Source organism: Centroberyx affinis, unplaced genomic scaffold (genome assembly GCF_046629955.1).
Source record: "Centroberyx affinis isolate AG114_WGS23_722 - 3 ecotype Tasmania unplaced genomic scaffold, CSIRO-AGI_Caff_v1 ptg001072l_1, whole genome shotgun sequence".
Taxonomy (NCBI): domain Eukaryota; kingdom Metazoa; phylum Chordata; class Actinopteri; order Beryciformes; family Berycidae; genus Centroberyx; species Centroberyx affinis.
The window spans coordinates 371,993-396,160 of NW_027279620.1; the positions used below are offsets into that span (position 1 = coordinate 371,993).

General features: G+C 39.3%; 1 protein-coding gene across 1 annotated transcript in view; it reads left to right on the plus strand.

The window, feature by feature from the left end:
- Positions 1-3,453: 3,453 nt before the first annotated feature.
- LOC139647306 (immunoglobulin-like and fibronectin type III domain-containing protein 1) overlaps positions 3,454-24,168 on the plus strand; it is a 28,614-nt gene continuing 7,899 nt past the window's right edge. The window contains exons 1-12 of the mRNA XM_071523189.1: positions 3,454-3,589; positions 5,436-5,522; positions 9,352-9,464; positions 9,767-9,906; positions 10,040-10,139; positions 10,281-10,322; positions 10,472-10,514; positions 10,637-10,823; positions 11,158-11,271; positions 11,579-11,741; positions 12,407-12,679; positions 12,858-13,055. Of these exons, the coding sequence (XP_071379290.1) occupies positions 5,467-5,522; positions 9,352-9,464; positions 9,767-9,906; positions 10,040-10,139; positions 10,281-10,322; positions 10,472-10,514; positions 10,637-10,823; positions 11,158-11,271; positions 11,579-11,741; positions 12,407-12,679; positions 12,858-13,055 (1,429 nt within the window). The 5' untranslated portion in view covers positions 3,454-3,589; positions 5,436-5,466. The remainder of the gene's footprint in view (positions 3,590-5,435; positions 5,523-9,351; positions 9,465-9,766; positions 9,907-10,039; positions 10,140-10,280; positions 10,323-10,471; positions 10,515-10,636; positions 10,824-11,157; positions 11,272-11,578; positions 11,742-12,406; positions 12,680-12,857; positions 13,056-24,168) is intronic.

The following is a 24,168-nucleotide window of genomic DNA, read 5'->3' on the forward strand; positions in this document are numbered from 1 at the left end:
CTTTTCCACTATTTTCAAGTTAATTCTGCTATGTTCAATTCTACAAACTATCATTGTTACTGCAGGTCAGGTATATTGTGTGACTTGTCACTGTCAATACACTGCAATTCCAAAACTGATTTGTTTTTTTTAGAAATATACAATGCTGCAAAATAACAACTTTCAGTAACAAGCTTGATTTGGTGATCATTTTTAAAACTGACCTCCAAAAAAATATCAACAAAACAAAAATATCAGGTACAGTTTAGGTCAGCCAGGGGCCTGTTGTGAAGACAGGACTGAGACGCTTCAGAAGGGGACTTGGTGTTCGTTATGCATAAAGGAAGTAGTGGCAGAATGAAGAGTTCTTATTATTAAGTGTCTAATAGGGCTGGGGGGGCGGTGGGGTAGATAACCTTGGCAAAAAGTAACCACAAGCAGGCAAACTAAAATTATCTAAAGGAACACATCATCAATGTCTGACTGCATTTGAATATGAATGCACACAAAATGATAACTGCAAATGTTAGTAAACACGGGGAAGGAAATGAAAATAAACCCAGAGAAGGAATGAATCATCAGAGTGCAAGTGCATTTTAATGTCACTGCACAAAAAACACTGCAAACATTACTTTGATATATTTAAAAAGAGCAAGCATGGGACATAAATGTGAAATAATGTAACAGAACTACTGTAACTGCAGTATATGGTTCCCATTGAAACTGTTAAACTGCAGAAATTGCTGCCAACTTCGCCATTTCATAAGATCTTTTACACTAAACCATGATCGCTCTCTATCCACTCATTCAAGTTATATGCTCAAAATGCCTCTGATCTATTCATTTGGCCATGATTTATTCCCTTAGCATGATCTTTCTCCATGGCCCGACAGTGCTGAGTGATAAATCAGGTCCCAAGAAGGACGGCTGCATCACTCTGCATACCGGGGTCCAAGGAATGAGGCCACTTGTGCAGCCAGCTTCTCAATTTATCACCTGTGGCATGTCTGTTAAACATATATTATGCTCTGCAGACTGATCTTGACTTTTACAAGCTTTTCTGTTTAGAAGGTAGCTGTACACTTCTCTGTCATGCCCTTGTAAATACATTATGTATTAAGGAGGTTTTTGTGAAATAGAGGATACTATTAATAATATTAGTAATATATAGTAATATATTTTTCCATTGGAGGTCATTGTAAAGTAAATTGCTGCCAAAAACTTATGGTAAACAAATTGTTAGTGTGGGCTCTGACCTCTTGGTAGCCTACTAGTTTTACTGTTAGCTTGTTTGGGTAAGTTACTTTGCACATAGTTTAGAATGGAGATGCAAAAGGAATTTATTGTTGCTTTTTAAACCTGTTTACCAGCAATATGCAGTTTTTAGCAACCAAAACTGCATACCACCTGTAGTGCTACAATGTATACAGCTGTAGATGTATGTGTGTGATATTTCCAAGGCAACTTCCAATACAACCTTTAATTTCAAACTTAACCTCTAATGTAAAAAAAAAAAAAAGATAATGCAATGGCAAAATGACCACACGGTGTATTTATCCTCTCTCCTCGTTGGAGAGTGAGTGACAAGGCCTCAGCTGACACACTGCTGAGGTTTCCCACAGCGGAGCAATGTACTCAACAGAGAGGCAGGCCAGGCTGTCTAGTTAGCACCTCAGCGGCTTCTCTCAGTGGTTCCCCATGACTGGAATGATCGCTATGCAGCATGACATTTCATCAATATAAGGAGGATGGGCTGAAGGGGTTTAATTCCTAATCCAGTGGGTTTATGTGGGCTCAGGCCCACTCAAGGGCCTATTCAGATGCATTAGAGGTACGGCACGTGGAAGGACAACCATGACAGGAGACTGGCACCACTTAGACCTTGTGATGGTAGATTCTATGGCTGTCCCATGGAGACCAACACATCCGGCGTTTAGGAAGCCGGTGTTTCCGCTCATGATTCGATCCATACCAGTTTCTTTGGTGTTCCGTGCCACTGAAGGACATTTGGAAGAGCTGTCATGTCTTTTTTTTTTTTTTTTGAGAATGCTATTGTCGGGACACATGTAATCATTGTCTTATTTCCGTGGACTACAGTACTGATGTTGTGTTAAGTTCCATCTAAACTGGGAAATTTGAATTTTCAATTAGACTCAATTGGAAGGGATTAAGATTCTGATAGATATAAAAACAACAAACAGGTTTCCATGGAGAGAACACAACAGGAATTAAATATAGTCCCCTCCAGTAAGGGAAATAGATCAGCAACTGCAAAAACAAAGTGTGTGAGACTCTGCTGTTGCTGTTGATCACATACAGCAGGAACATTCACATCTGCTATAGAGTTGTGTACTATAAGTAGTGCCCATTACACATTTAAAGAATGTGTGCATTAGTTGCATTGCTATATTCTACTGTGATCAATGAAACTGAGCCATTTTAATAATACTTGACCTTGACACCCTTAATGTCTCGTTCTTCATTTGATCCTGCCTTTCTGAAGCCACAACTGCCTTACAGCAGTGACTAGAAGAGATTATACCATATAAATGCCATACCTTTGATTATGTAATATAGCGTAATATAAGCCCTACACTGCAGTCAAGGAGATAAGTGCCTTGTTCACAACTTCTGAACTTCACTAATGTCCAACCAAGGGTGAGGGTCAATTCAGAATCAGATTGTAAATTTGTTTGAATATGATACCCACTTATAGTATATTCACTATATATTCTTGAATTTGAATATGAATTGAAGTAGAGTTCAAAACAAATACAGTTAGTGAAGCTTAGTGAAGCATGTTGCTTCATTTTATTTAGTGGAGGCGTTCAAGAAGAAGGCATTCAAATCTGTCATTTAATTTTCTTCGACTGACTAAGAATGTGACTTCCGGTCACATTCTTAATTAATTTCACAGTCCAAATTGATACCAACGCTTGTCTAGCAGAGGTACAACACAGCTATCACCCAAGGTCATAATCAAAGTTTAATATTCAAATGATAAGCATCTCTTATTGCTGTAAGTTTGACATCATAGCTTAAACATTTCTAGAAGTGTTATTTCAAAAAAGTGGAACAGGTGTTCAAATTTTAATCTGACATGACCTTATAAGCCATTTGTCTGCATTTTCAAACAATTATCACACTACTTAACTGAAATTGAAAGAGCCACTAAATAAACAGTCCCATGATTGTGTGCTTCTGACACTTAAATGCGTAAGAGGATTCAGATATCACACAAACAAAATGAACCCACCAATCATTTTCCTGTCAGCAAATGTTCTGCGAACGATGACTACACTGTCATCAGTAATTACTGCAGTGAGAGATAAACTTCAGCACTAACCTGTCATTGGTAGCCCACCCCTCTCCCCCAGACAATCCCCCCCATCTCCTCCCATATAATAACCCTCCCTCTCCGAGCATCCATCTGCCTAAACACAAGAAGCCTCTCCTTGACAGTCACTGTGTCTAGGCACAAGCTTGCAGGCAGCGAAATCAAACCTGTTTTCCCAAAGGATTTAATATCCAGTAAAACCCAGGGGGGCCGCAAGCTTATTCCAGATCTATAAAGCAGTCTCAGTGGGGCTGAGGACAGAGCTGTAGACAGGTAAACTACTCTTCCTCTCTGTTTGTTTGTGTCCGCGACCAAGGGTGCACTCTCAACACAGGTCAGCCTTCGCTGCTTTTTGATATCTAGGTGGATTACAGCTTAAAGAATAACAGAAGTAGAACAACTGCAGGGCATACAGGAGGGGAGGGGAGTCTGAGGTGTGTACTTAGAGGAAGACCAGATTAAGGATGTGGTTTTCATTCTTTGTATTTCAGTATACTGTGGGTACAATGTATGAAAGACTGATTCAGTCTTTTGGTCTTCTATCCTTTCTTGAACTCTCAGTCCATGATGAAAATAAATACCGTTTACTGTAAAAGTAACCAAAATATGTTGCATGCAAATGTAATTGTAACTTTGATTGTGAACAGAAAGATGAAATAACCAGCTATGACAAAGGTACAATTGCTCTCTCTCTCTCTCTCTCTCTCTCTCTCTCTCTCTCTCTCTCTCTCTCTCTCCCGGGTTTTGTTAGTTTTGATGTACTCATGTCATTCCTCTGAGAGCATCTGATATCTCTTTGTGGATTTCAGAGTATGGAACTCGCAGATCTGGAACAGTCTGTAGTCTGGCTTTGTGTAATCACATGAAGTCACTGCAGGGTCACAGCTAACTATAGCCAGGGTTGTGTGCCGTCAGTGTTTGTCCTGCACCCCCTATGGCTTGTGCTGTAGGACGTTGGACTGACCATGACATGAAGGAATGCCTGGCTTCTCAAACATCCCTCTTGGATATTATAAGAATACACTTAATTTGTCTTTGACTTTGCACTTGTTTTTCAAGACGTTGCTGTCATCCTTTTAGCAAATAACTTGATAAAGGTTTCTGATAATATCATGCTTGAACTTCAGAGAACATACCAAACAACTTTAACAAAAATTGTTACACTTTTGTATTCACCTGATTTGAATCAGTGTGATTACTACCCACTTTTGGGTTGATAAACATACTGAAAACTGCTTCGACCTTCCTACTAGCACATACAATGTAATGCCCAGTAGAGCTAGGCAAATTATGTAATTGTAACACAGAGAAGTGGTTTTCTACTAATTAATAAACACAATGAACTTTTGACCTTGCTACACATGTCTGTTTCCAGACACAAGTACAACCTTCAAGTCATTTTGATGATTCCCAAGATAGCAGTCTTGGCAGTTTTATGAGTTATGCAACCTATGACACAAGCACACAGAGTTAGATCTGTCAACATAATAGCAATAAATCCTCTAAATCCTCTTTAATTGGTTGTTTACTTGGCATTTATAGTGGTCACACTTGTCAAAAACAAAAGGCAAGGCACAATGCTTAATATAAACATACTCTCCCTTTCCTTCTCACCCTCTCTCTCATATACACAAGATAAAATGTTGTCTATACCACTGTAAACTGCTTTCTGTGAACAAGACAGGTATTATCATGTGCCAGTGCAGTGGTATAATATATTTAGGATCTACAGCCAGAATGTGTCACACTTCAAATTTATTGGACATCTTGGCAAGTGCCTGCCAGGTCAAGGCTGCGGTCCTAAAAAGGCTAAACAGGGCTAGAATATTGCTCTGGTTAAATAAAGACTAAATGAAACAACAGATCATTAACACACATCAACTGTCATCACTATATCACTAAACACTTAGCTGCTGTTGCACTGTAATATGGTTTTGTAATACTATTTTTTTTTTATACTTTGTAATGGATCATGGATGATTTTAACAACATACTTTGCAACGGCATTGCACAGCGAGAAGAACATCAACGCATAAAAAGAATGCCTCATGATACTGGGAATTGCTGATTTCTGGGCTCATAAAGAGTATTGATACTTATATTCACTTTCTACTTGCAGGGCAACCTTTTTGTCCATAACCACAACCAAAATGTGGAAAAGGGCGAAGACCACAGATCGAACCGCCAGCGGCCAAGGTACGGCACAGTATCGCAAAGTCATTCCATTTCCACTAAACTGCTTCCAGCTAATATAAAGTGGCCTGGTGTCCATCTGTAGTGGGGAGTCTTTGACAGTAATAGACTATAAGTGGTGCTGCAGCAAAGAGATAAATAAAAGTAAACAGAGTGACGGCAGTTTGTTTGCAATTACCAATTACACTTCTTGTGAGATTAAGACCTTAAGCAGTGTTAAATGTAATGTGCTGTCATGTTATCTAAACATACATCTCTGCCAGAGATTAGATTATTTTTTTATGGTTTTATGGCTATTGGTTGCCTTTGGATAAGCATCCACAAGCCTTTCTTTTTTCTATTAAGTTCCTCTATAGAAATAACAGAGTGAATGAAAAAGATAATGTATGGAGACTGTATGGAGGAAAAACTGAATAATTATTCACTGACTACTGTCTGGAAACATCTTACACCCTAAATCACTATTGCCAGAAAAGTTTAGTTGCCATGGGAAGTCTAGACTACACTGTCAAAACTATCACTCTAAAATTGGGACACTTCTCTTTCAGACACTCTGGGATCTATTGATGTCTAGAGAAATATGAATTCCATTATTAAATCAAGTGAACATGTTGAAGAAATAAGGAACCACCACATGAGGACCTTATTTTATAATGGAAACACACGTCTAGTCTGGTTGGTGGTGATTATCCATAATGACTGTCTACATCACTCCCCGAAACAAGCAAAGCAATTCAATTACTGTCGTACACAAACTGTGTGTAAGTAAATTCATCACCAAAAGTGGTAGAAAATGAGCTGCCACTAATCCTGTCAAAATCTCATATTGCTGGTGTTAACAAGCAATTTAGAGCATGGAAAAACACTCCATCCTGTGTGCACTGAAAGATTCATGCATTAAAACAGTGATTTTAAAACACTTTGTTTTGTTGTATCAGCAAATTGAGTGCTTAGACACATCACTTAGAGCTTCAGGACTGTGTCCTTTATTGTGAGGGGAAATTAATGTGAACTAGATTATATAGTGGATAGTTCTCAGTTCTTATTGGCTGAGTCCCATTCAGATCTATTGTAAAATACCCAATAAATGCCCACAACTATGACCGTATTGAATGCACTAACCAAAAATCACCGGTACTACAACTATATAGGCAGAAGAATAATGTTTCATTATTATTGTTATTTAAATAGTATTGATTGAATATTTGTGTTCTTTTTTTATTAAAAAAGGTGTGTTACTGTGATTTTATGAATAGAATAAGCTCAAGGCCACTTTCCTGCATGCCTAACCCTTCGTAACTGTTCTAAAATCACTGCAAAACACGGCTGTGAGTGGCTTATTGCTTCATTTACTTGAAGACTATTTATCATGTTTTGTTTATAGCATCAACAAAGATTTTATTGTCAATGTATCTTCATACGAGTTGCAAATCAATGGTTATCGCCAAGTACATTACTTCATTTGGTTTCAAAACACACTGGAAAAAGAAGCTACTGTAATAAAATATAATAGCTGACATGACTTATGAAAGACAAAGTAATGCCTGCGACCAACTCCTGGGAGAGAAAACATGAACATGAATTCACTCCAACCACATGATATACAGTACATTGTCTCAATCAATAGGACTCACTCACCTTATCAAAAGTGTGTAAGTTGGAGTTTTAAGAACCTAAATGTCTTTTCTCTCAGGCTTCACTGATAAACTGAGGAAGAGAAGAAAACATCCCTGGATTAAGGCTGCCTGCCTGCCTCGCCCTTAACCATGACCCTGTCAGAGCCTCGGTTTATTCAGGCCTCCGCAAGCTTTCCTTCTCCACAGTGTGCCTGACTGACTGTGTTTTCACACCCACTCTCCTTCTTTCAGTCTCACACGGACTCTCTCTTTTTCTCTCTCGTTTCAGTTATATTTTCTACATCTATCTATCTATCTATCTATCTATCTATCTATCTATCTATCTATCTATCTATTTCACACACACACACACTCACACACACACACACAAAGCAAAGAAGAAAGGAAGATAGATACTTTATCTTTCATCAAACACAAGGAACTGTGCCTGCCGGACACAACCTGCAATTCTACAGGAGCAAACAATAATTAACAGCTTCCTCTGGACATGTGTCCATGCCACTTTTGCAACCATCGCAAAAAATTCCCACATGCTTCCTCGCTCAAATACTTCTAACTGATTTGCTATCATTTCTTGTCACCCAGGTTTCTCCCTCGTTCATCGGTATATTCAGCATTTTAATGAGGTGTCTGGCAACAAGTCAGGTGAAATGAAAGAGAGCCGTATTATTTTCCGGTAGACCAACATAGAACTATTTCTGGTTGTTTATCATCTCTTATGCCCTACTGTATGAACACTCTGCTCAATACAGTAGGATGCGAGGGGTAAATCCATTATTGTAAATAATGGAATAAATACTTAATAATACATTAGGTATTATTGTGTACTGTGCCTGCTTGTGACTCGTCCTGTCTTTGTGGTGCTTGATATCAAACATCTATTTTGCTGCCTTGTTAAATCAGCAGGACACAGCTGTGTTTGTCAGGCCTGTCGGGACGGTGGCTCTCCCATCTCTGTCCCTGTCATAATAATCATTAATCCCTGGATTAATGTTGTTCCTAAATCTTCTCCCGTGTGATCCCCCTATCTTAACACATCCAAAGCCTGATAAGAAAATGTTCGGCAACAAAACAGGTAGGCAGGGGATCACAGAGCGAATTTCATGCACTGGTTGTTTGAAGTGCCTCAGCGAATTAGTCTGTAATGCATTCAACTTTGTGGGCAGTGTACTGAATGTGGGTGCACATACGAATATGAGCCACAATATATTATCAGAAGGTATGGTTTGTTTACTCTGTTGATGCCATGGTAAGAACACAATGTGAAGTTGCTCTTCCTTCTCTGTAGTAACAAGGTGACACAGTAAGAAGCGGTAACACTAAATTGGAGCGACCTAAAACGTGTGAAATACCTATTGATCACTCAAGAGTTCAAACATGTGATTAACAAGTTTAAACAGTCAATTGGCCAAAATAATTTAACCAAATGCAAACAAATACTGTGTATTTACAGAAAAGAACAGAAACCACATGTTTACATTGTTGTTCACCACTAATACTGTACAACATGTATCTATAGAAAAAACTTCTGTCTCTAAACCTTTACTTAGTTTTGTTTGATATGGGCGTAGATATCAACATAGATCTACAAGAAAGGTAAGAAGACTTAATGAAGGCATTAATATGACAAATGTTACTTGCTTACTGCATTCTACACATCTCCACAATAAACAGATAAAGCCTTTCAGCCAGTGGGAAAATTAATTTGAATACAAAAAAACATGAAAGGCAAACAACAGAAAGACATTGGGCTTTTATGTAGCTACTTTGCTCTCTTTTTCCCACTGTTCCTTCTTCTGCTTTGTTTTCATTAAGTCTTCAAAAAGTTCTGTGTCTCTGCCTTGCCAACACCCAAGTAGTGTCCTTTTGACTGTTTTCCCTTTTTCACTGCATTGTAGTTGGGGTCCTTTCAGTCATTTTAAAAAACCCAGGTGCTACCACTCAGGGGGTTTAATATGCCATGACTGACATCTGCTGGTAGCAAGTAAAGGAATCTGTAGTCACGCCACCAACAAAACTCTCCACAGCCTCTCCTTTCTATTTCTAATTCTGCTGTGCTGAGCTGATTTTTGTTTGGTTTTGTCTTAAGTTCTTAGGTTTTAACTAGTCATACCTGACAATTAACTGAATCTTTTGTCTAGGATTATGTTTTGCCTTTCCTGACTTTCCTGACTATTTTTGCTGGCTTTGTTTAGCCATCATCAGGAAGAGATCTAAGGTTCCTGGGGTGATGATTACTCAGCATGTGGCGGAAGTACCAGAAGGAAAGACCACCCCGGATTTCCAACGCAAACCGATCTCTCTAACCATCCAGGAAGGTGAGCCTCCCCATGTTATATCAGAGCGCTGATATTGACATATATTTGAATTGTTTGCATTTTAACACTTCAAACACTTCAAGGGATCTGGAGTTTTACCTCTTGGCAATTTATGTGAAATTCTAACTGCATGGTCACTTAAAATAGACACATGACTTATTGTATGACTGTAAACCATTGTCTTGCAAACAAAGTAAATAGTTGATTGTTTGAATGTAATAGTGCCATCTTTCCATTTATGAACCTAGAATGGAATTCATAGATGTGGAAATGAAGATGCAATATTTGCACATATCCTTTAGGGAGATTAGCTGTTTTCAAGGCCGTGGTGACAGGCGAGCCAAAGCCAGAAGTGACATGGAAAAGAGCTAAAGGGGATATTTCAGACAAGGACAAATTTCAGTGTAAATATGATGAATCATCTGGTGAATACACGTTAGAGGTGAGTGACTGCAAGATCCTGTGGGTGGTAATCAGCAAAACGCAAAAATGTTATGAAATATGTGCTGTTTGTTGTGTGAATCCAATCTGTGCAACTGTCAACTTGCCATGTTGCATGTTATTTGTATTGCTAGATTCGTAAAGTGTCTGGTGCGGAGGCAGACACGTACAAATGCTATGCTTCCAATGAATATGGCAAGGCTGTCTGCACTGCAACATTAAATGTGATTGAGGGTAAGAGTTACAAGGTTCATGCAATGTATTTCAAAATGTGATTGTTTGTGTGGATTTGTGTGTTTGTGTGTGTGTGTGTGGGGGGGGGGGGGGTGCAGGTGTGTGTTGTGACAATTTCCTTCATGATAATCTCTTTTGTAGTTGGATTCAAGAAACAGAAGGCTATGGAGGAGCTAGATATTAGTGAGTAATAGTATTCCATGACTGTAGTATTTTTGTACTGTAAATACATACATGGATTAAAAAAAACTTCCACTTAAATGAAAAATGTGTACAGTATAGAAGTAAAAACATAGATATGAATTGAATCTGACATTCTGCTACACTTTTAGCCGCCACAGACCCGTCAGAGTTCAGGAAGATGTTGAGGAAAAGGTAAGAAAACAGACTCAGGATGTTGTGCACCTAATGAGATTTCTGTATGTGTGTGTGTGTTTAATGCAGTCAGAACAATTACCCTTTCCAATGTGTTTCCAATATTTGCCTCATGCTTTCAGCAAAGTCGGGGAAAACCAGGCGAAGAAGGAAGATGGGGAGGTTGACGAGAAGTTCTGGGACATCATCATGAACGCTGACAGGAAGGACTACGAGCGGCTCTGTTCTGAGTTTGGTGTCAAAGACTTGCGTTTGATGCTCAAGAAACTGGAGGAGAAGAAGCAGGATCGAGTGGAAGAACAGTGTAAGGTATGAAAATTGTCAGATAGATGTAATATTTCCAGATAAATCATAGTATATAGCAAGTTAACTCACAGATCTATATCAGGTATATTTCTGCATGTTCATTCTTCATATCCACTACCTGCCATATTACTGTGTGTCATGATAACTTGCTTGTCCAAATGTAGTTATCAGCTAAAATAAGCTGATGCATTGCATTCACTCAAACGATGATCATCCATTTTTATTGCTCATTTCATCTCATTGATTCTAACTCACGTCTCTCTCACTCCCCCTCCCACTCCCAGCATCTCAATCACCTGTTTCTTTCCATCTCCTCTCTTGTGATTCTCCTTGTTAGTATGTTGAGTACCTCAGAAACCTGAGGCATATTGAGGTTAAAGGAGATGGCTCTGCTTCTTTTGAGTTGGAAATGGAGCTCAAAGATGCAACCAGTAGAATTTTCATCTACAAGGTGAGACAGCTAGAGACCTCTTCAGTTGTTGCTGTTTTTTTTTACCTTATTTAAAAATCATATATCTTTTAAGGTTTCTTCCAAAAAATATGAATCAGTTTTGCATTGATTATTTTATACCAGCCAGTGCCAAAACACCAAGGGAGGCTTACATTTACTTACACTTATTCAAGATGATGGAACAACATACATTTCATTACCATATTGTTTTTCTTTTTCTTTTTATCTGAGCTAATTTGAAAAACTACAAGCATAATTTTGAATGAATGTTTGGTTTTGTTTGTAACTCTTTGCTACCACCTGGCAGGATGGGGTGATGATTCCTTTTGATGAAGATCCAACACAGAAGCACAGCCTGAAGACCGTTGGGAAGAAGGTAGTTTTCAGTATCAAGGACCTCATGCCAGAAGACGCGGGGATGTATCAGGTGGATGTTGAAGAAGTCAATCTCTTCACGACAGAATTCAGAAGTATGTTCAGGGAAAAAACTAAAGAGTTGCTATTGAATTGTTGTCCATAACCAAAAAATATGAATAATGAGCATTTCCAAATGGTCAGTTTGCATACCAGGTAGTTTCCAGACTCTGACAATGAAGGATACATTAACATTCATACCCATTTTGATAGTTCATTTTGAGGTGCATGTTGTGGGTTTGTAAAGGGGAATACGGGGGTAAACACATACTACTGTCTCACATACAGTTACAAGAAAGAAGAGAGAATAATTCCTTTTACCCTTTAATCTCTAATAATACCATACACTATATCAACACTTGTGGAAAAGGTGACCATGTTAGTGTTCGGGGTGTTTTTTAGGGAATCACTGTACATTTTCTGGTTCAGAAGTGATACATCTAATATGTGTTGGATGTAACAACACACACACTGTGAGTCCATAGATACACTTTCATTAGCTGTCAGTAGAGCAGGCGGTAGATTGGACTGGTATGACAAGACTGAGTTCTTGTTTTTGGATTTTTTTTTTTTATCATATTCACAAGTACTAGGTCATGAGAATATGAGAATAATATTATTGTATTCTTAACTTGCCTATTCTTCTTTACTCTGTTTATTTTTTCTTTGTGTGTGTGTGTGTGTGTGTGTGTGTGCGTGCATGCATGCATGTTGTTCACAGTTCCCAAAGTGAACTTCGTTGTCAAAATCCAGGAGGTGAAAGCCCAGGAGAGAGAGGACGCTCTGTTTGAGTGTGTCCTGTCACACCCCTTGTCCCGGATCAAGTGGATGGGCAAGAACAGCATGCTGGAGGATGGAGAAAAATACAACATAAGTGTGTCAGACGACAAACTGATCCACAAGCTGCTGGTCAAGGACTGCAAGCAGCTGGACAAAGGCATCTACTCTGCTGTGGCTGGCATCAAGACGTGCAGCGCCTGGCTGGTGGTGGAAGGTAACACAGTTCAATGCACGCATACAGAAGTTAGTTCTGCTTTTGTATGCTTTTAATGGTGTATGACAATATGATTGTTTTAATGATTGGCATCATTAAGAGTGATGGTTTTCTTAAATAAAGGTGAGTTGTGTGTCATGATACTCATGTTGTATTTCACATGTTCCTATCCTCTAAGCTGACGGTGACTCTGGTAAGAAGAAAGCCCGTAAAACGACCTCAGCTGGCGGAGCAGGGATGGACCTTGAGAAAGTGGCCAAAGAGCAACAAATTAAAATCCGCGAGGAGAAGGACCAGATGGAAACAGCCATAAAAGCCAAAAAAGAAGCAGGACAACTGATAGATAAAGAGCCGTCTGCCACTGACAGAAGAGATGGTGAAACAACTGCAGCAGGACTTGGTAAAAACAGTGGAGCAGGAAAGGACAAGCCTAATGCGGGGACAGCTGGTGCTGGTGCACTGTCTGAGAAAATAGGGAGCAAAGAGGGAGTGAAAATCAAAAACTCAAGAGGAGATGGCAGTGGATCAAAATTAGACGGGTCAGGATTTGTAAAAAAGGAAGATGTGAAGCTGATAGTAGATGACACCAAGAGCAAGAGCCACACCAAAACAGGTCAAGTGGATTCTGACAAGATAACAGGTAAAGTAGATTTATTCCTAACTAATGCATTTCCACAGTCAGCAGTGAATGTAGAAGTGGTGGACTAAAATGTATGTTTCTGATCAAAACAGACTTGCAGCTATTGATTTGGGTTATTTCAAGGGAGGATTTCAAGAGTGGGAAAGTATGGATTACCACATATCTTAATTGGATGTCAGCTGTAAGACGGTCCTTGCCCTACAAGGTAGTTGAGTACAGAATACTGTGGCATTAGGCAAAACCCTTTTCTTTCCCACCACATAGTCATGTTTCATAGGACCACTTAAACTCTGGGCTTCCTCAAAGTTAGATTTCCTATAGAACTTCAAAGGAAACCAGGAGCAACCCTACTGCTAATGTTAATTCATTTATAGTGTTTTTGTCCCAATGCCTTTGTTCATGTGAAATTGAAATTATGAAAATACAAATTTCATGAGCTGACAAAAATAGGAATGACTTCAGTGTCCTAGTACTGTTACAATATGCAAGAAAAACAAAAGTCATTCCCAACTTATTTTCCATTTTGTCTCTGGTGACAGGCAGCCAAGTACAGCTACTGAAAAAATCATCACTAAATGATGCTGTTGACCCAAATACACAAGCAGGTGAGTGGAACCACTGGAAAACTTTCATTACTAAGACATCTTGAGTGATGGTTGCAGTTGTTATTGGATGGAAAGAAGCTAAACTACCTAAAGCTGGACCTTAAAATCTCTGCTCTATCAGAATAACTTAGTAAGGCAACAGCATTTTTAACTGAAAACGACTTAAGCCAATCTTTGTCTATTTGTCATTCATCCAGAGGGAATTGGAATGCAATGACAACCAACATCCAATTATTCTAGACTAGATAATTCCACATGCCTACAAATCAGTGCAATCATACCGTACATAAGAGAAGTGCCAGACCTGTTTTTTTCAGTGTCCTAACATGAAGGTTATTTTTTCTGTTTTCTCAAGAGCTCCTGCATTACTATTAGCAAATATCATTTGCACAATGTCTGGTTCACATTCCATGCATATTGCAAATATTACTACAACCAATACAGGATAAACCCCTGCAGCAGACTGTAGTAATACTGGCGCAGCACACTCATGAAACTTATTTCTGCATAAAATCACAATTTGCTCTCTAGAACTAGCTGTGCTCGTCTGTCATTTGTCTGTCTGTTACAGACATAATTACCACATAAGATGTGCGGCTGTATTTTCAGCACAACAGACCTGAGTTTTTGTTCAGTTAACCCTTAAAAAGTATGACAGTTTTGCCATAGGTTATGTTTTATCTCTCCTTACCTCCTTAACTAATGAAATGATAAAGTTTAGGACTCTTTTATTTTTTTAAGGGGAAAGCACAAATCCAGATAATCCAGATGGAAAGGAGGAACTGAGAAATACCGCTGAGTCTGCCAAGCGTTCAAGATACACAAGTAAAGACTCGCAAGATAAAGTGACTGGTAAGAGACCACATATTATATCCTGTATTAACTGCATAGAGGAGGCAAAGCTCACAAAGATGAAACAGATACAATATTGAGATAAGAAGCATTCCTAAAGATGTTATATTGGAGAAACTGTATGTGAACACTCCATCAACCACAGTGTTTACCTTTTGAGAACAAATTGATAGCATTCCTTCTAAAGTATATAATAATGCCCATCCTTACTCACACACTATGACCATTTAGTGATATAATGTCTTTTGTTGTTGCTTCCTGGTTGTAATACCATACTTGTGCAGTTATAATTTGAAATCTATCCAAATGAAAAGTCACTTTGAAAAGTTCATCCTGAACTATTTTAATTTTAAGGTAAAAGGACAGATCCAAATGATCCAGATGGGACTGAGGACTCCTCTGAGTTTGCAAAGCGTACAAAAAACACAAACCAGGGGTCACAGCGACATGATACAATGATCGGTAAGAGACTATATGTTGTTCATTGACTGCATGGAGAAGATAAACTAGCAAGTATGAAACATCCCCCAAAATTGAATGTTAAAAATACCACTCATATGGATCAATTTATTTTTAACATATAGGAATAAATAGCTAGCAGTCAATGTCAATGTCTATGGTAATTCCCTTGTTTACATTGCGATTCTCTAAGACAGGAAAGCAGGGCCTTGGGCAGAAAATATAATGTAAATTAAATCTTATCTAATCACCACTGGCATACTGTAAAAGATGGATTATTGAATACAGTCATCTCTAAGGAAACCAAGCACTAGCCTCTGCATTCCAGAGAAACAAAACCCAATACACTGGTAGAACATATGTTTTATTTTCATCCTTTTATAAGCCCAATAGACAACAATAACTGTACCAGGAATCCACAGCCACCACCTGTCTTCAGGCTTTTTTCCAACTCTCACTACCAGTAATTGCAAACAGGCAGAAATACCTCTTAAAAACACAACATGGAAGAACCGAAAGAAATATCTGGGTTGCATTGCTGTAGTTTGTATATATGTTAGAAGTATGGAGTTGTTGGAGATGTAAGCAACTGAGTGAGATCACTTTGGATACTCTGCATGGTCAAAATTAAAGACATGATATGTAGATCCAGTTTTGTAATGGCAGGCTAAGCAAACCTTGGGATTATAAATCATTACTTGATCAATTATGCTCACAGGTGCCAGTCAAATCAAACTCAAATTTTCTAAAATCTTATTGACAGCATTGACAGGCTTACAGAAGTGTGTTTACAGATTTGAAAATGCACATTTGATTTGAAAATATTCATGTTTCTGTGATCATGAAGATTAAGATTATCTGTTAAATGTACTTATATGTTTGGCTGTCTTTCCTGTTCACCTAACCCTGGGTTGTCTATGATATCCTTTAAATGTCATTTTGAAAAGATTCAAATGAAGGAAGATATCCTGATGGGAATGAGGACTGCACTGGATTTGCCAAGCATCCAAGGCACACAAAGCAAGGTCAAGAGACACAAGGTGGAGTGACTGGTAAGAGAACACATGTAGGAGACATGTCTGTTCTTGATACCCAGTAATACGAAACTCAGTACTGAGTCTGGAATAGACATCATCTCTGACAGGATTAGCACATATGTAAGTGTCTTTTTGTCCAGTTAACATCCATATGATTATTTGTTGTATGCTGTCTTTTGTTACTGTTCCTATTGTCTTTGGTTTAGAGTGTAGCAGATGAAATGTTGATTTAGAGCTTAAGCAGCTTAGAAATTAAATGTTCAAGCGCCACAATATTGATTTCATGGCTATACCACAGATCCAAATGAACTATGTGATTCTGACGGGAATGAAGACTCTACTGGGTCTGCCAAGCGTTCAAGGCGTACAAGGCAAGACCAACAGACACCAGGTGCCATGTCTGGTAAGAAACCACATGCACAGTGTTGACTGCATGAAGGACACGTACTGTAATTGATTGTCATGGACAGTCATACCTGTGTCAGGTATACTGTATAGTACTGGCAGAAGAAACATAAAATCCATTACTCACTCTGAAACAGTGCCTATAGCTGTGACTTGTCCATTTCTGTGCGATGGACAAGGTTGATTACCATGTGTGATTTCAGTCTTTTTTCAGTCTTTTTCATTCAGCATCAATATATGACCAGTTTGTCATATGGAGTTAATGTTGTCTGTGACAACTTTGTAGTCTAACAGAAAAAAGTCAATGTGGATAGTTTTAAATTTGTGGTGATAATACAGATCCAATTTAACTAAATGATCCAATTGAATAGGCACTATTTTCACAACTGGTTGTGAAAATGATAGCTGTACAAGGTAAGGTCAGCATCTGGAACATGGCTGTTTTTTCTTTGGCTTGTGTAATGGAGTTGAAAAGGTTGGTGATTTTCACCCCACTGGTAGAAAAGCTACACTTTGTCTGTTTCAAGAATGCACTTTTGAATTAGCATGATTCAAAATGGCATAGCTGGCATAGCTGTATGTCATGCTGGCAGGTAGAGAGCTCATGGCCTGCTCTGGGTGGGACACCCCAAGAGAACTCGCTAGTCCTTGCTGTCATGCTGCCTGTAGTATTTGTTTATTTCTGTGACATCCTTTAAAAGTCATTTTGAAAAGCAATGTAATGGCCACACCACAGATTTAAATGAAGCAAGATATTCTGATGGGAATGAGGACTCCACTGGATCTGTCAAGCATTCAAGGCGCACAAAGCAAGGTCAAGAAACACAAGGTGGAGTGACTGGTAAGAGAACATGTCTGTTCTTGATATCCAGTAATATGAAACTCAGTACTGAGTCTGGAACAGACTGATCTCTGTAACTTATCCATTTCTTTTTGAGATGGACAGGATTAGCACATATGGAAGTGTCTTTTTGTCCAGTTGATGTCCATATGATTATTGTTATATGTTGTCTTCTGTTACTGTTCCTGTTGTATGTGGTACCTATGTGGAGTGCGGCAGCTGAAATTTTGATTCAGAGCTTAACCATCTTAAAACCCATACTGAAAGATTCAGGCAGTGCTATATTGATTTCCTGGCCATACCACAGATCCAAATGAACTATGTGAATCTGATGGGAATGAAGACTCTACTGGGTCTGCCAAGCGTTCAATGTGTACAACGCAAGGCCAACAGACACCAGGTGCCATGTCTGGTAAGAAACTACATGCACAGTATTGACTGCATGGAGGACGTACTGTAGTTGATTGTCAAGGATAGTCATAACTGTTTCAGAAACACTGTACTGGCAGAAGAAACATAAAATCCATTACCCACTCTGAAACAGTCCCTATTACTGTGACTTGTCCATTTCAGTTCAATGGACAAGGTTGATAACCATGTGTGATTTCCTTTGTTTTTTTCAGTCTTTTTCAGTCAACATTTTTTCACTCCACTGGTAGAAAAGCGACGCTTCGTCTGTTTCAAGAATGCACTTTTGAATTAGCATGATTCAAAATGGCATAGCTGTATGTCATGCTGGCAGGCAGAGAGCTCATGGCCAGGTCTGGGTGGGACACCCCAAGAGAAGTCACTAATCCTTGCTGTCATTCTACCTGTAGTACTTGTTTATTTCTGTGACATCCTTTAAAAGTCATTTTGAAAAGCAATGTAATGGCCACACCACAGATTTAAATGAAGCAAGATATTCTGATGGGAATGCGGACTCCACTGGATCTGTCAAGCATTCAAGGCGCACAAAGCAAGGTCAAGAAACACAAGGTGGAGTGACTGGTAAGAGAACACATGTAGGAGACATGTCTGTTCTTGATACCCAGTAATACGAAACTCAGTACTGAGTCTGGAACAGATGTCATCTCTGTGACTTGTCCATTTTTTTGTGATGGACAGGATTAGTACATGGAAGTGTCTTTTTGTCTTTATGGTTATTTGTTATATGTTGTCTTTTGTTACTGTTCCTTCTGTGGTACCTGTGCAGCAGCTGAAATGTTAACTTCAAGCTTAACCAGCTAAAAACTGATACTGAAATATTCAGGCAGAACTATATTGATTTCCTGACCATACCACAGATCCAAATGAACTATGTGAGTCTGATGGGAATGAAGACGCTATTGGGTCTGCCAAGCGTTCAAAGCATACAAAACGAGGCCAACAGACACCAGGTGCCATGTCTGGTAAGAAACCACATGCACGGTATTGACTGCATGGAGGAGATGTACTGTAGTTGACTATCAAGGATAGTCATATTATATCTATATTAGCATGATTCAAAATGGCACAGCTGGCATAGCTGTATATCATGCTGGCAGCTCATGTCTTGGTCTGGGCAAGACTCACCCCAAAAGAAATCTCTAGTCCTTGCTGTCATGCTGCCCGTAGCACTTGTTTTTTTTCTGTGATACCTTTAAAAGTCATTTTGAAAAGCTCAAGCAGGAGTATTTTAATGTACTGGCCACACCACAGATTCAAATGAAGCAAGATATTCTGATGGGAATGAGGATTCTACTGGATCTGCCAAGCATTCAAGGCGCACAAAGCAAGGTCAAGAGACACAAGGTGGAGTGACTGGTAAGAGAACACATGTAGGAGATACAGTATGTCTGTTCTTGATACCCAGTAATACGAAACTCAGTACTGAGTCTGGAACAGACGTCATCTGTGACTTGTCCATTTTTTTGTGATGGACAAGATTAGCACGTGTCTTTTTGTCCAGTTTTCATCCATATGATTATTTGGTATATGTTTTCTTACTGTTACTGTTGTCTGTGGTACCTGTAGAGTGCAGCAGCTGAAATGTTAATTTCAAAACCAGCTTGAAACTGATACTGAAATATTCAGGCAGAACTATATTGATTTCCTGGCCATACCACAGATCCAAATGAACTATGTGAATCTGATGGGAATGAAGACTCTACTGGGTCTGCCAAGCATTCAAAGCGTACAAAACAAGGCCAACAGACACCAGGTGCCATGTCTGGTAAGAAACCACATGCACAGCACTTCACATGATTAGCACACAAGAAGTGCTTTTTTGTCTAGTTCACATCCATATGATTATTTGTTATACATTGTCTTTTGTCATCGTCCCTGTTGTCTGTAGTACCTGTGTAGAGTGCAGCAGCTGAAATTTTAAAGGAATAATCAGTAATATTTTACTGGCTTGTTGCACAAAATGACCAATATATCAGCGGGAGTTTGCAAGTGTTGTTGATCAATGCCAGTCACTCCATTACCTCAATGACTGGTGAGATTTCAAGCTTTCTAAACAAGCAGTCCGGTCCGTACTCTCTAGGTTCTGCTTTACACCCCTAGGCAGTTCAATATACACCCAAGCTCCAACCCCTGAACTAAACCCTTGTGTTTGGAAATTTCAGTTTCATTTGCCCAACCATAGAAGATTGTATAGTGACCAAACGATTGGCTTTGCATGACACCTCTGCAATGAAGCCTAAAAAGCCTTGTTCTGAAGCTAAAAAGGCCAGTGACAAAGTCCAAAACCTGAGTGGACATTGGAGCAACATTTCAAAGGAGAAGGTAGCTTACAACTCTGAAAAACTTAAAGACCGATGCAGAGTTGGCCTTACATTTGTTGGGCAGGTAAGCAACCTGTAGTTAACATTAGCCACACAAGCTAGTTTGTTTCTTGTTGATGCAACAAACGTTCGCTTAGCACAACTTCGCTGTGCATCAATAAATATCTGTCAAGCAATATGCTCACAAACAACCTGTTGTTAAGCGGCTAGGGTATTGGATAAACTTGGTCAGCATTAGCTATAGCTTGAGCTCCTAGACCTCTGGGTTAGCTGATAGCATAGCATCACCATTGCTTCCATTTTTACTTGAGTTGCTGTATAATTTTTATGTAACTCTGGGATGTTCTAAACATTTATAACAGCAACAGGATGTGTTGTTCGCAATGGGGTATGTTACTTCTTCACTTGAAATTTCTGAACAGTGCACTACTTGGCTAGGTAGTGTCTGTTGTGAAAATGGCAGTTCATACTTCATGTCAATTTCAAACCACCGTAGATAACAAGGATGGGAGGGGTGAGAGAGGTTGGGGTGGAGCGAGCCGGACTTTGGCTGACACTTGTAGAGGAGGACACACGTTTACCGATGTTAGTTCCTATGGCTGCCATTAGATGTTACTAAACAGTTCATATTACTGATTGTTCTTTTAATTTAGAATTTAACCAGCTTAAAACTCATGCTGAAATGTTCACGCAGCACTGTATTGATTTCATGCACACCACAGATCCAAATAAACTAAATGACTCTGATGGGAATGAAGACTCTACTGGGTCTTCCAAGTGTTCAAAGTGTATGAGGCAAGGCCAGCAGACACCAGGTGCCATGTCTGGTAAGATACCACATGCACAGTATTGACTGTATGGAGGGCATGTACTGTAGTTGACTGTCAAGGATAGTCATACCTGTTCCAGATCTACTGTACAGTACTGGCAGAAGAAACATAAAACCTATTACCCACTCTGAAACAGTCCCTACTGCTGTGACTTGTCCATTTCTGTGCAATGGACAAGGTTGATTACCATGTGTGATTTCCTTTGTTTTCGTCAGTCTTTTTCAATCAACATCAATACATGACCAGTTTGTAGTTTTAAATTTGTGGTGATAATACAGATCCAATTGAATAAATGATCCCATTGAATAGGCACTTTACTGGTTGTGAAAATGATAGGTGTACAAGACAAGGTCAGCATCTGGAACATGGCTGTTTTTTCTTTGGCTTGTGTAATGGAGTTGAAAAGGTTGGTGATTTTCACTCCACTGGTAGAAAAGTGACGCTTCGTCTGTTTCAAGAATGCACTTTTGAATTAGCATGATTCAAAATGGCACAACTGGTATGTCATGCTGGCAGGCAGAGAGCTCATGGCCAGGTCTGGGTGGGACACCCCAAGGGAAATCTCGTCTATCTAGTCCTTGCTGTCATGCGACCTGTAGTAATTGTTTATTTAAAAGCTCAAACAGGAGTATTTTAATGTAATGGCCATACCACAGATTCAAATGAAGCAAGATATTCTGATGGGAATGAGGACTCCTCTGGACCTGGCAAGCATTCAAGGCACACAAAGCAAGGTCTAGAGACACAAGGTGGAGTGACTGGTAAGAGAACACATGTAGGAGACATGTCTGTTCTGGATACCCAGTAATACGAAACTCAGTACTGAGTCTGGAACAGATGTCATCTCTGTGACTTGTCCATTTTTTTGTGATGGACAGGATTAGTACATGGAAGTGTCTTTTTGTCCTTATGGTTATTTGTTATGTTGTCTTTTGTTACTGTTCCGGTTGTCTGTGGTACCTGAAATGTTAATTTCAAGCTTAACCAGCTAAATAATGATACTGAAATATTCAGGCAGAACTATATTGCTTTCCTGACCATACCACAGATCCAAATGAACTATGTGAGTCTGATGGGAATGAAGACGCTACTGGGTCTGCCAAGCGTTCAAAGCATACAAAACGAGGCCAACAGACACCAGGTGCCATGTCTGGTAAGAAACCACATGCATGGTATTGACCGGCTGGTGGACATGTACTGTAGTTGACTATCAAGGATAGTCATATCTGTAGATAATATATCTATATTAGCATGATTCAAAATGGCACAGCTGGCATAGCTGTATATCATGCTGGCAGAGAGCTCATGTCTTGGTCTGGGCGAGACTCACCCCAAAAGAAATCTCTAGTCTTTGCTGTCATGCTGCCCGTAGCACTTGTTTTTTTCTGTGATACCCTTTAAAAGTCATTTTGAAAAGCTCAAACAGGAGTATTTTAATGTACTGGCCATACCACAGATTCAAATGAAGGAAGATATTCTGATGGGAATGAGGACTCAACTGGATCTGTCAAGCATTCAAGGCGCACAAAGCAAGGTCAAGAGACACAAGGTGGAGTGACTGGTAAGAGAACACATGTGGGAGACATGTCTGTTCTGGATACCCAGTAATATGAAACTCATTGCTGAGTTTGCAACAGACCTATCACTGTGACTTGTCCATTGTTTATGTGATTGAACGGATTATCACATATGGAAGTGTCTTTTTGTCTAGTTCACATCCATATGATTATTTGTTATATGTTGTCTTTTGTTACTGTTCCTGTTGTCTGTGGTACCTGTTTAGAGTGCAGCAGCTGAAATGTTGATTTTGAGCTTTACCAGCTTAAAACTGATACTGAAATATTCAGGTAGAACTATAATGATTTCCTGGCCATACCACAGATCCAAATGAACTATGTGAATCTGATGGGAATGAAGACTCTACTGGGTCTGCCAAGCGTTCAAAGGGTACAAAACAAGGCCAACAGACTCCAGGTGCCATGTCTGGTAGGAAACCACATGCACAGTATTGACTGCATGGAGGAGATGTACTGTAGTGGACTATCAAGGATAGTCATACCTGTAGATAGTATATATTGGCATGATTCAAAATGGCATAGCTGGCGAGACTCACCCCAAGATAAATCTCTAGTCCTTGCTGTCATGCTGCCTGTAGCACTTGTTTATTTCTGTGATACCCTTTAAAAGTAATTTTGAAAAGCTCAAGCAGGAATATTTTAATGTACTGGCCATGCCACAGATTCAAATGAAGCAAGATATTCTGTGAATGAGGACTCCACTGGATCTGCCAAGCATTCAAGGCGCACAAAGCAAGGTCAAGAGACACCAGCTGGAGTGACTGGTAAGAGAACACATGTAGAAGACATGTTCTCGGTCTCTGTGACTGTGATTTATTTGTGATGGACAGGATTAGCACATAGGAAGTATCTTTTTGTCCAGTAAAGTCCATATGATTATTGTTATACATTGTCTGGTTACTGTTCCTGTTGCCTATGGTACCTTTGTAGAGTACAGCTACTAAAATGTTGATTTAGAGCTTAACCAGTTTAAAACTCATACTGAAATGTTCAGTCAGCACTATACTGATTTCATGGCCATACCACAGATCCAAATGAACTATGTGATTCTGATGGGAATGAAGACTCTACTAGGTCTGCCAAGCGTTCATGGCAAGGCCAACGGATACAAGGTGCCATGTCTGGTAAGAAACCACATGCACAGATATACTGTACAGTATATCTATATTAGCATGATTCAAAATGGCATAGCTGGTGTAGCTGTATGTTATGCTGGAAGGCAGAGAGCTCCAAGATAAATTTCTAGTCCTTCGCTGTCATGCTGCCAGTAGCACTTGTTCCCATCAGATATTCTGATGGGAATTAGGACTCCACTGGATCTGCCAAGCATTCAAGTGCTACCTGTAGGACTTGTTTATTTCTGTATGATGGAAAAAATCATCACTTGCATACCTATCTACCTGACAAACAGGTCTAAAAATAATTAATACAAATTCAATTTGTTTTACTTATAAATTAAAACTGCAATACAATAATCTAAGCTTGTAAACATA